The 13,001-nt window shown below is 43.1% G+C and overlaps 1 protein-coding gene across 1 annotated transcript in view; it reads right to left on the minus strand.

The window, feature by feature from the left end:
• The window catches only part of LOC311236352 (ras-specific guanine nucleotide-releasing factor RalGPS1), a gene marked incomplete at its 5' end in the record, with an annotated part of 298,894 nt that overhangs the window by 29,967 nt on the left and 255,926 nt on the right, over positions 1-13,001 (minus strand). The window contains 1 exon segment of the mRNA XM_084324001.1: positions 8,480-8,547. Within this exon segment, the coding sequence (XP_084180127.1) occupies positions 8,480-8,547 (68 nt within the window).

Raw genomic sequence — 13,001 nt, forward strand, 5'->3', positions numbered from 1 at the left:
GTCCCTGTGTGTGTGTGTGTATATATATATCCATGTACACCATGTGTGTCTACTTGTGGGGAGATGATGTCTTCTGGATTCAGTCATATGTCATGTCGTATTGGCCTTGTTGTGCACGGAGAGAGTGAGTAAGGTGACCTCATCCGCTTGGCACAGAGTTGAGGTGAGGCTTGTTTGGCGTTGGGGCCACGTGAGCCGAGAGGCAAAATGGAGACCTGGCCGCAGCCCCTCAAGCCCCTCCCTGCCGCAGCCCCTCAAGCCCCTCCCTGCCGCAGCCCCTCAAGCCCCTCCCTGCCGCAGCCCCTCAAGCCCCTCCCTGCCACACTGTTGTGCAACTCCTAGGTGATCTGGTGGAGAGAGCCATAGATATACAACACTAGATGGCTCAAGGCGGAGTCTCCCGCGTACTTCACCGGTGGCCATCATGCGAGGGTCGACTACTGCTTTATGGTGATGATCTGCACAAACAAAAATACTCTTAACTCGCTGAAATCTTGACGGATTTACAAACTGTTTGGTTTATTACAAACGTTATGGTTTGTATGGACGAATTTTCTTTTTCATATCAAAGTCCATTATAAGTATGCAGTATGATGACTACATCTCTGACTACATCTCTCACTACATTCTGATTGACAAGCTAAAAGCAATTGGTTTTGATCATCAGTGAGCTGGATGCAATCCTACCTGGAGGGGAGAGAACAGATGGTGGAAGTAAACGGTACCCTATCCCCCCCCCTCACAGTGAGCTGTGGTGTTCCACAAGGAAGCATACTAGGACCGCTACTGTTCCTAATTTATGCAAATGACATGTCGTCAGCTTGTGACTGCAACTTGTTCCTGTTGGCGGACGACTCAGCCCTGCTGGTCTCTGACAAGAACAAGTTACAGGTTGAAAAAACCCTCAGCTCGGAACTAGGCAGAATCTGCACCTGGCTCGCTGATAACAAACTATCATTACACCTGGGTAAACCAGAGTACTACGACTATGCTTGCACCTCATGGTACCAAAGCACCTCAAAGGTTTTGCAATTATGCCACATCAATGTGGAACGCCCTACCCACAGCTGTAAAGGAATGTGAATCACTACCCACTTTCAAAACCGCTCTCAAAGAACACCTACGGGAGACTGCAATTCGAAACTGGCCCCTGTAAATGTCCTAACCCAACCCCCTCCAATGTACAGTTACCCCTCCCCCCACCCCTCATCACCATCACCACCATCATCACCATCATCATCACCATCATCACCATTATCATCATCATCACCATCATCACCATCATCATCATCACCATCACCATCATCACCATCATCACCATCACAGCCATCATCACCATCACCATCATCACCATCATCACCATCATCATCACCATCATCATCATCATCATCACCATCATCACCATCATCACCACCATCATCACCATCATCACCATCACAGCCATCATCACCATCACCATCATCACCATCATCATCACCATCATCATCATCATCATCATCACCATCATCACCACCATCACAGCCATGCTGTGGTCAGGCAGCAGCTGGTGAGTCACCCGGGGGCCTCCTCACACACAACCTCGTCGTCTGCTGCAAATTACAGGGAATTAATTCATTTGCACCTCAGGAGCCCAAGAGATATAACAGGTGATAATCTCCATCCACCAGAAGGTGACACTTTCTTTTCTTTTTTTTGTGGTAACTGACAACAAATGTTTTCCAACAGACGTTTGCCAAGTAATAGCTCATGTCATGAGCTCATATGCGTTTTCCTTCCCTAAATGGAATACCGATGTCCCCGTCTGTTACTGCAACTGGAACTATTTCTACTCTTGGCACAGAATTATAGGCATTTCTTAATTTGGAGCACGTCTTGAATGAGAGCTTTTCTAACACGTTCTGAATGTCATAATTGCTCATACTGAGGTGACGTGGTTATTGTTCTATAAACATATATAGATTCACATCTCGTGCCTGGAGGATGGATACGCAGGTTACCGAGGCAACAATCACAAATTAATCCCATAATCCACCCCAGGTGGGCCTGCTCAGACATTGCAACGCAGAAGAAATTTGCTCCGTTCCTCGAGTTAGCGGTGTTGAATTACAACAGACTAGAGCAGAATGATTAGACTGCTATTAGCTGCATTGTTAAAGGATAAACCGGTTTGTTTTATAATCTAGAGACCAGCATCATACCGATTGATTCTATAAGAGACAAAACATGTCCTCAAAAGCAGCCATATATATATTTAACTCTAAAATGACTATGAAAGGACATTGTGGGAGGAGGGCTGGTTCTGGTGTCGGGTCCGCGTCTATTCTTATCCTAACGGATTTATGCTTCCGCGTTCGCGTTTTGCGCTCTGATTGGCCACTGACGTTTCTGGTTGCGCCAATCGTGTGACGGCAAATTCTTTCGCCGGTTAAGCTTAGGCACTCTTTCGAAGTTGGTTAAGGTTAGAGTTTGTCTTAGAGCAGGGCGATAGAACGCCAGCCCTGATTCCAAACTCTAACCTTAACCAACTTCGACAGAGTCGCCTAAGCTTAACCAGTGATAAACTAGGCGCTAGGTCGTTTGCTGCTGTTCGAGGCGGAAATGGGCGCGTCACGCGATTGGGCGCACATGTCACATGACCAGAAACGTCAGTGGCCAATCAGATCGCACCAGAAACGTCAGTGGCCAATCAGATTAGCAAAACGCGAACGCGGAAGCATAAATCCGTTAGGATAAGAATAGACGCGTCGGGTCCAGAGGTGAAGGTCTGGAGAGCCTCGCTGAAGCAGCAATGGGGGCGGTTCATTGATGCAGGTGCAGCTCCTTCATTGATCTCTCTCAAGCAATAAGAAGAGTAAATCATGTTGGGTATCGTGAGCAATAACTGAGCATACTAATAATACATTTTTAAAGACTCAAACATTGAAATGTATGGACATATGGTCAAAGCAAGAAATAATGTACTGCCAAATAATATTAAAAAAATATTTAGGGATCGAGAGGGAAAATATGATTTGAGAAGGAATTATAATTTAAAACAACCCTATGTCCACACTAGTCTTAACCGTTTCTGCGCCAAAAACTAGTTAACTCGCTATAGCCCGCCAATCGTTGGCCGGCAACAACGATATACTCGTTATTATGATCGTTATTTCTTTTATTCGCTATTTCCATTCATAATTCATCCTGCTATGCTGTAGGACTGTGTTGCACTCTGTCTGAGACTGCAACGGTGCGATACCGCCGCCTGACGCCTTGCGGCCGCTATTGCACTCCATTTGAAACAATGTGGTTTGTTTTTCTGGCCGAGCTGCAGCGTGCAGGCGGGGTCTAAACACTCCAGCAAGATAAGCGTTTATAACGATGCATCGACGAGGCCCCCCCCCCCGTTCATTTTCTTTGGTGGATAACGTGGGACACACGACCCCGACCAGTATTTGGAATGGCGATCAGATAATTGGATTATTCTTTTTGCAGTACATCATAGACAAGGTAAGGACTATATATTATCAATCTTGCGTTGATCCAAAAAAAAGTTCCCGTGATCGCAGCATGTGTGTGTGTGCATCGACGGGGCACCGGTCGAGAGAGTCAACAGCTTTAAGTACCTCGGAGCCTACATATCCGAGGACTTGACATGGACCACACACATTGACAGTGTTGTGAAGAAGGCACGACAACGCCTCTACTTCCTCAGGCGCCTAAGGAAGTTCCAAGTCAGTCAGAAGATCCTTAAGAACTTCTACTCATGTACAATAGAGGGCATCCTGACTGGCAACATCACCTCCTGGTTTGGGAATAGCACTGCACAAGACCGAAGCAGACTACAAAGAGTGACACGTTCAGCCGAACGCACAATTGGAGGGGGGCTCCCCACCCTCCAGAACATTTACAACAAGCGTTGCAGGGGCAAGGCTAAGAGAATCATTAAAGACTCCAGTCACCCGAACAACTGCCTCTTTGAACTGCTGCGGTCAGGCAAGCGATACCGGAGTCTCAAGGCGAGCACAGAAAGACTCAGAAGAAGCTTCTATCCCCAGGCCATCAGGCTGCTAAACGAACAATGAACACTACACAACAACAACCATCAAACGCACATAGCACACACATCCACACGCACACACTCACTTTAAACAAACACACTGTAGCACCCACTCCACACACTTTATAGCACACACCCACTTTAAACAAACACACTGTAGCACCCACTCCCCACACTTTATATTTATTGATGAAGAATTGCACTACAACTCGTACACCTTACTGTAAATTGTACCTAAATTGTACCTCATCCCATTTCTGCTTTGCACTATATAGTACTGTACATTAGTACACTGCATAGTATTGTATATTATATGGTAACTCAGTTAAGTCTATTCTGCATCGAACATTGTACATATGTCTATACTGAACACTGTGACCTCATTTTCTACTTCTAAATTACATGCTATACTATGTTATTTGATACTATCTTGTCTAGCACAGTCTCTGGAGCGTAACAGTAAGAAGCATTTTGTATGAAAGTATTCTGTACTTCTGTATGACAACTATTAAAGAAACTTGAAACTTGAAACTTGTGTGTGTGTGTGTGTGTGTGCCGTGTCCCGTTGGCTTCCCCCCCCCCCCTTTCGTGCATGCATGATGAAACATAATACCGATAATCTAGCGTTGATTTCAGATTGATTCAATAATCAGGCGAGAAAACGTCAGGCAATGTGTTTAGTGAATTGCACTAAAGCGCTGTTTGACGGAGTTCCCTGGGATTACACAGGATCACTCTACAACTATACTCATATTCAGATTCAGATTCAGACAACTTTATTGATCCTGCGTGGGGCAATTCATATTTACAGCTTCATACGCAACAAGCAACAAAGACAAACAAACAACAAAACATCTCAACGACAGCACGGCAAAAAAAAATTAAAAGAGAAACACTCCATGTGATACACAATCCAGCAAAGTAAAAGTTAAAACAGACAACCAAGTGCAAAAGGCTACTTAAAATGACTACTGTCTGTGTTTAAAAGTCTGATAGCCGAGGGGACAAAAGATTTGGCGTAGCGGTTGGTCCTACTTGGTGGGACGTCATAACGGCGGCCAGAAGGCAACAGTGAAAACTTCTGAGACAGAGCATGGAGGGGTTGATGTGATGCTCGTCCCCTTCTTGACCACCTGGTCCGTCCAGAAAGAACATAGGTCTCTCCAATTATTTTGGAGCACACTTTCACTATACGTGTACTGTAGGCTGTTCCTATCTTTAATAGACAGGCCACTGAACCAGCAGATAAAAGAAAAAGTTAGGAGGCTTTCAATAAAATAACTATAAAAAGTGCTCAGGATCTTCGCACTAACATTAAAATAGTTCAGCTTTCTCAGCAGGTAGATCCTCTGCTGACCTTTTTTAACAATAGACTGTATTTAAGTTGAACTTCAGTTTACAGTCAAACACAGTTCCCAGATATTTGTACGATTCAACAATCTGGACGTCCTCATCGTGAATTACACTAGCTACACTGGCTTGATGATCGGGATTGTGTCTGAAGTCAATTATCATGTCCTTAGTCTTAGAGACATTGAGGTCCAAGTAATTCTCATCACACCAATTCACAAAGTAGTGAAGTACAGGGCCATGATCAGTTTCGGAGCGCTGCAGTAGTATACTCATATTCACCACGGTATAAAACGGAAATGTATGGATGAAAAAATTATAATCGACGGTGTTATTAGATCCATAGCTATAATATTTAATATAGTTTTAGCACTACAGACACCGGCATCTACCCCCATTGCATTACAGCGCTGGCACAAACGGCCATACGTCCACAGCGACCTCCGGCGGTCAATGTGTTAAAGGTTTGTGTATTTCGCTTTGTGGTGTAATCCTGTGGAATGGCTTAGATGAAGAAACAAAAATGAGCAAGAACATTGTACAGTTCAAAAATAGATATAGGAAAACTCTCATTGATGAGTACAAAAATGAGGAGCTCTAAAGTTGTTATTTTATATATTTTTATTTCTATTTGGGTTATTATTATAATTATTTTATGTTTATTTTGTTTGTTATTTTAGGTTTGTAAGAGATTTAGTTTATGTATGGTATTGTGAGAAAGGGGCAGGACTAGATAAGCATTTGCTTCCTTCTGCTCCTTCTCAAACTCATTTGTTTATCATTTAATGAAGAATGTAAGATTTCATTTTAAATTGGTTTCTTTAGTTTATAATTTGTATTGTGTTTTTATATGGTTGATTGTTCGAGATAAAATAAACTCAACTCTCTTTTATTTCCACAGTGAGACTGGGACCGCCCTCTGACCACGGAGCAGAGCGTGAGCACTGGAGCTGACTGGTAGTAGGCGACCCAATCGGACTCGGTGATATTATTTGGATGAGTTTGACCAGTGGATGCCGTCGGGTAGCCAGTAAAGCAGCAGGTGTGGGTTCTGTGTTATGTATATATATACAGTATATTGTTGTGCAATAAACAAGACCAAGTTGTTTCAAGCCTGCCTGAGTACTGTGTTCGAACCCGGAGGAATTTATATGTCAATTGCTATAGACATACATGTCAGTATGACACCAGATGGTTGAAAAATAGGGTCTAGGTTGAACATAACTAAATAAATTATGAAAATCATAATTAACTAGCTATACAGACCATTGTTTGACAGTCAAATGATATGGGCTTCACTGGAACCAAACTATTTGGCTATGGATGGCATGGCTGTCAGACAAATGAGTTTTGGCCAAACAATTCCCCTTGCTCATCAGTTGTTAAAAACCATCTGCGGCTCCAAAGACAAAACATCTCAATTCTGGTTCAAACCGGTTAGCAATACTAGAATACAAAACGGTGAGAACCCAACATTTGGCTCTATAAAATCAATGTCCCATTCATTGTACATTTTGAATGTTCTCTGAGTTCTAGCATTAGGAAGAGACCAGTGCATGTTCACAGACGTCGACTGCACTGTCCCGGGGCACAATAATGACCCCTCATACAATTTCCCTTATTATTGACACAAGTAACCCACCTAATCCACTCTAGCCATTTCTTTAGGTATTCATTTCTCTTTACAGAGATTGACAGGTTGGTAAGGGCCCATTATCCTCCACCGAGACTATGGTTATAATAGACTCACCTGGTTAAATAGTGCTAATGTAAACACACCTACCAGTACATACACACTGAGCGGCCTCTATGATGGAGGGTCACTTAACAACAGCTGCCAAGTGCTCTCGCTCAAGCCAACAGTCTGATTACCTGTCTATGCACTGTGATGCACACGCACACACACACACGCACACGCACACACACACCCACACGGCTATAGTTTGTTCAGCTCTCCAGGCTCTCCTCATACCCCCCGACCCAAATCCTCCTGTAGGCACGTTCCAACTCTATTACGTCACCGTAGCACCCTTCAAATTAACCCCCCCAAAACACAGACCGGGGGGGAGGAATGAAAATAAAGAAAGTGGTCCAGTCCCTCGGCAACGTGTCCACATGGAGCGTTTCAATCACACACCCCCTCCCCCGCCCCTGGCGGCTCGGCCTTGACGAGGATTTACAAACGCAGGGGAAGAGAGTCATTCGTCTCCTCGATAGCCTTCAGGACTGATGATTCACTGGAGCCCCTCGCCTCCGTTAATGACCTCAGAGGATGGCGTGAGGGTAACAGGGAGGATAGGAGGAGGAGGAGGGACGGGGAAGATAAAGAGTAAATGATGGAGATAAAAACAGAGAGAGAAACAGAGGGATGGAGAGAGATGAATGTCAGGAGCGGTGCCTGGTGCGCTCTGGAGGCCTGCCCCAGTGTTTTCTCAGCCTACTCAGGGCCGGCCGGCCGCCCAGCGCCCCCGCTCGTTTCCTCTCCCCCGTCCAACTCCAGCGTAATGGGTCAACGGGGGCCAGTCGTCGCTGGCCCTTCAGGGCCCCGCCGTAACTAACTGGGTCTGCTGGGATCGGTAGCTGCTGACCTCATTCTGCCGTGGCACAAACCTGCAGGGGCCGGGTTTCTCAGACACTTTTTAGCTGTAAAAATGATTCACCGTTAACAGTTCTATTTGTCTGTTATTATAATATAATGGTCCGGGAATTCATCCCCGTCTGTTGGCTTATAGTAGAATTAAAAATTACCTCAGCAGCACAGAGAAACACTGAAAACACTGCGTTTTGGAATAAAGAGAGTTCTCCAGCTGCCAGGTTTTGGGGCTAGGGGGGTTGCCTGGAGGTCAAGGCCGCACCTCGTTGTTTTGTAATGAGCAGTCAATGATGCTTTATTCTATTGACTGTAACACAAAAGTGTTTTGACTCCTCTTTCAAATGGTTCAGAGTCGATTTCCTTTCAGATTGTTATTCTCAGAGAACTCGGATGGAAGCGGAGCATGGGCGTGCAAACTTCTAATAAATCACAGGCCCAGAAAAAGCAAGGCGATTCTGACAGGGGCTCAAAGGGAGGATGTAGACACATAGCCTTACCTGCTAGGTCTTCTTTAGAAGAGGCCATGCGAGGGGAACTGTTACCAGGTTCAATCTTCAGAGATATCCTGTAAGACAAACCATCCCCATTAGACAGAACGATTCATGACTTCGCTAGCTAGCCAACAGTAAAAAACTGAACATGCTTTGCATTCAGTGTTTCAACTCTGGCATGAATAGTTCGGCTAGAGAGATTCAGCTAGAGAAATATATTTTTTTCCTCTCGATTGTGATCCTAAAACGCTAAGACAGCTGTTACAGTTTGAGCATTAAAACTACAAACTAATTGATAAATTGTTGCACTACTTGTGTTGTTGCTGCTGCTAGGGCAAGGAGCCAAGAAACAAAGGAATTTCACTCATCTACACAGTCAAGGATATAATAAAAATAAATACACTTGAAACTTGAAACAGTACAGTATTCCCCCTCAAAATACAGAATAAAGGGGAGAACCTTTGCCTTAAATGACCTTTACAGTGCGCTCATGTCTCCTGCAAAACATGTGGCTTATCCTACAAAACATTCTCCACATTTTCTTTTACTAACAATCAGAAATGTGACGGCAGTGGTATTTAGAGACAGTTTACAAAGCCATTAGGTGTGTTATGGTTCATTCCCAGGTTGACCGCTCGGCTCTACCAGGTTAGAAGGCATCCCATAAACATGCGATGGGAGTTAGATAACCTCTCAGGCCTTTAAAAAATAAAAGACATTTATTATTATTTACAAATGCTCCCTGGTGACCCAAGATAGATTAAGGGTCCATTAAGAGGTAAGTGGTATTGCTGAACAGATGGTAATGCCAGGGGAGAAATCAATTTAAATCATAGGCATCGAGGCATAAACATCTTGCGCGGGTTAGACTAAGGGCAGGTAAGATGATATTCATTTTTACAGGACAGGGCCAGATGGAAACAATCAGCTGAGTGCGTCTTCTGTCCATATGGTATCACGGGTAATACGGTGTCTTGTTATAGAATACTGACAGACGGTTATTATGAGCTTCATATACAATGTTCCCCGGGAACCAAGAGATCTTAAATTGTAGCCTGGGTGCTCAATCAAGTCTTTTGTCTTAGGCCTTAGTTTCGGCTACATAGTTTACATAAACCTTGACCATTTCCCCCAAATATAATAATAATAATAAAAATGACATTATATTATTACATAATTCAAAGAACCACCACTCAACGTAGAAAACAGGACGGGGGTCTAGCAATCCCTGATTTTAAATGATATTTCTGGTCCTTCTCACTGAGACCCTTGATAAACTGGTTTGATCCCGAAATTGCTGTGTCGTGGTGTGCCTTAGTGGAAGCAGCAGTCTATCCACAAAGATTTCAAGATAAAATATATATATAACACCCAGATTACAAAATGTCGATTACAATTTGGTCCTATCATCTCCCATGTGATTCAAACATGGCGTAACGCACAGAGGTCTTGTACTATCAAGTGCCCATGGCACCTCGACTCTCCAATATTTCATGGCATGATCTAGCGGCAAAGTGGGGTCGGGGTGTTGGTCCTGAGGGGTCTTGGGGTGGGGGGGAGAAACGTCTTTTGTAATGTCTGTGGCAATATAATTACATTTTATATTCTGTTTTTATTATTTTATTATTTCTATTTATTGTCATTATTGCTGTTATTGTCCTGTGAAGTCTTGTTATTATTATTATTACTACTGTATTGTGTTTTGTCTTGTTTCATGTGAAGGAAAAAAATAAAAATAAAATCTGAGCACAAAAAAGATTATTACATAATTCATATATTGTAATTTTTTAGATATTGTGTTTGTATTACATTTGGTCAATTTTCAATAAACATTACAGAATGTACCTGAAAATGTGTGTTAATGTTAGCTAAAACTCACTATCATTAAAAGCCCTCTTCAAGCAAAGTTTTTAGTTGTAGCACTTGTGAGGAAATCTTTTTCCAAGTGTAACATTTTAAAAGAAAAATGGCTCCCTTGGCTCTGGTTCTGCCCTCCTAGCTATCAATCACAACAAAGTATAATGGAGGTCAACGATTGGCCGAAATTTACACCTCAGACATGTGTGAATTTGTAAACAGGAAGAGGAAGTTGGACTCGCACTCTGCTGGAAACAAAGAAGCTGTAGGACGAATATAAATGGTGCGTTGCCTGGTTCAAGGCTGTGGTAGTTATACACAAACACAAAAAAGAGAGCAAATAGATTTCCACAAGCTTCCGAGTTCAGACTCTGTCCAGAACTCCAACCACGGGACTCGGTAAGAAGAGGTGATTTGATAAAAAAATGTAATGGCTTGTATTAGAGTAATACAGTCATTTTAGATCAAGTAAACAACATACTGTAGTGACTTTCAAAAGTGTGAACTAGTCAATGTGAATGTGTTTAAAAATGTAGGCTGAGATCTACTAAGTATACACTGTATAGACATAATATATGTACACAACATTTGTTGAAGATAAGGTCAATCTCTGCTAATGGTGAGCGGTCAATATTAGAGTGGTATGATGCTTTAATGACATCATCGCTCCTTAAAAATGCAATCTTGAGAGGTTATGTCACCATTGAGATTTGAGAATTACAGGTTTTGAATAGACACTTAAGGCTGTCTGGTTGTATTAATGCTTAAGCATCAGTTATACCGTGGTTTGGATTTGGATACCAGAGAAACAAATCCAGTGAAAACCAGCCAGAAATAGCATTCAGGAGCTGCAAGTTAGAAATGTCTCAGTGATGATTTATTTTTTGAAGTCTGATATGCTGCAGTCACTGGGTTTATGTAACCTTGCATGGCAGCTGTGATCTCACGAGAATCCATCTAGTCAGGCTTCAAGTTATGCGCTTGTGTTCGAACCACAGTAGTTCAGACCAATCAGAGTCATTTGAGGCGGCTACAGGCAAAGATATTTTTTATTATTATTTTTTAATGGCTATTCCAAACAGTTTAAAAGGACGACTTCCCAGATGGTTCTGTTACTGTGTAACAGACCATCTGGCGGGTCAGGTTAGGGTTTATGTGGTGGGAGAGCCCCAAGCTAAAGCGAGCATTGCATACTGAATCCAACGTGTGGCTTCCACTCCACTACTGTAGATATTAATTATCCTTCATGCACCACAGTCAATAGAATTCTTTGAGTTATGCTAGCCACAATGGCGGCAATAAAGTAAAAAATATTGATAGTTCCCAAAATTTGGAGAAATAATTAGCTGGGTATTCATGGTCGGGAGGTTGCCATGGAAATATGACATTGTGAGTGAAGCATGTTAATGGAAAAACACTGTGCTGAGAGACGACATGGTTTAAAAGAATAGAAACACACTGTGCTGAGACGACATGGTTTAAAAGAATAGAAACACACTGCGCTGAGACGACCTGGTTTAAAAGAATAGAAACACACAGCGCTGAGACGACATGGTTTAAAACAGTGGTCACCAACCTTTTTAAGCCCAAGATCACTTTTTTTTTGGTGAAGGCAAGATCTACCTATTGAAGCGTTGAGAGAAAAAGACAGCCAAGATTGTACTTTAAACTAAATTACTTTTATCTGCCTGTATTCTAATTACATGCAATGCTTTGGTCCAACATTAAAATGTCAAAGTAGAACTGTAATATGTACTTTCTCAGTCAGTGCTAAGTGCAGTCATCTTATGCAGCATCACTTTTCACATCAAAACAAAAGTAGAACTGTAATGTGGACTTTCTCATATTATTAACATTGACAAACATATTTACAATTAGCATTTTATAAAGTAGAACTGTAATGTGTACTTTCTCAGTCAGTGCTAAGTGCAGTCATCTTATGCAGCATCACTTTTCACATCAAAACAAAAGTAGAACTGTAATGTGGACTCTCAGGGAAAGATACATTTTTTTTTAATTTAAAAAAAAAAAAATTCAGGGAAAGATCTACAGGGAAGGTCTCAAAGATCGACCAGTCGATCAAGACGGGTTGGTGACCACTGGTTTAAAAGAATAGAAACACACTGTGCTGAGACGACATTGTTGTGTATGTGTATCACAACGGTGTTCACCGGGCCTTTAAGATGGCACGGTAATGGGCGGCTACGTGGCGCAGTGGGCAAGGCGCTCGCAACGAATGCTGGAGACTAGGCTCGAACAGGATGCCTCCTGTTCGAGCCCCGCTCTCCACATTGCTTTCAGTTTAGCTGGTCGTCCACAGTAATACACATTGGCCGTATTACGGGGAGGGAAACTGAAGGGTGGCGATCGGGCGTTGTGGACAGCGACTCCTACAGGTCGGTTGGTGCGCCTGCGCAGTGGAATCAAGAAGCGACGGGGACGGGGCCCCTCCAAAGCCCAGACCCCCGACGCTGAAAGATCGAGCCGTGCAGGTGAAAAGATGCGACGGCTGTTACCTCGAGTATCGGAGGGGACTCGTGCTATGTATGACTTAGTCCACATTGCAGCCGGCTTGTGGGAGGCAAGAAACAACGTTCGAAGACAGGGGAGGGTTGAATTGGACGATATGAAAAATTGGGATGGGAGAAAAGGTTGAAAAAAAAGGCACAGT

This window comes from Notolepis coatsorum, assembly GCF_963971535.1.
Source record: "Notolepis coatsorum genome assembly, chromosome: 11".
NCBI lineage: Eukaryota > Metazoa > Chordata > Actinopteri > Aulopiformes > Paralepididae > Notolepis > Notolepis coatsorum.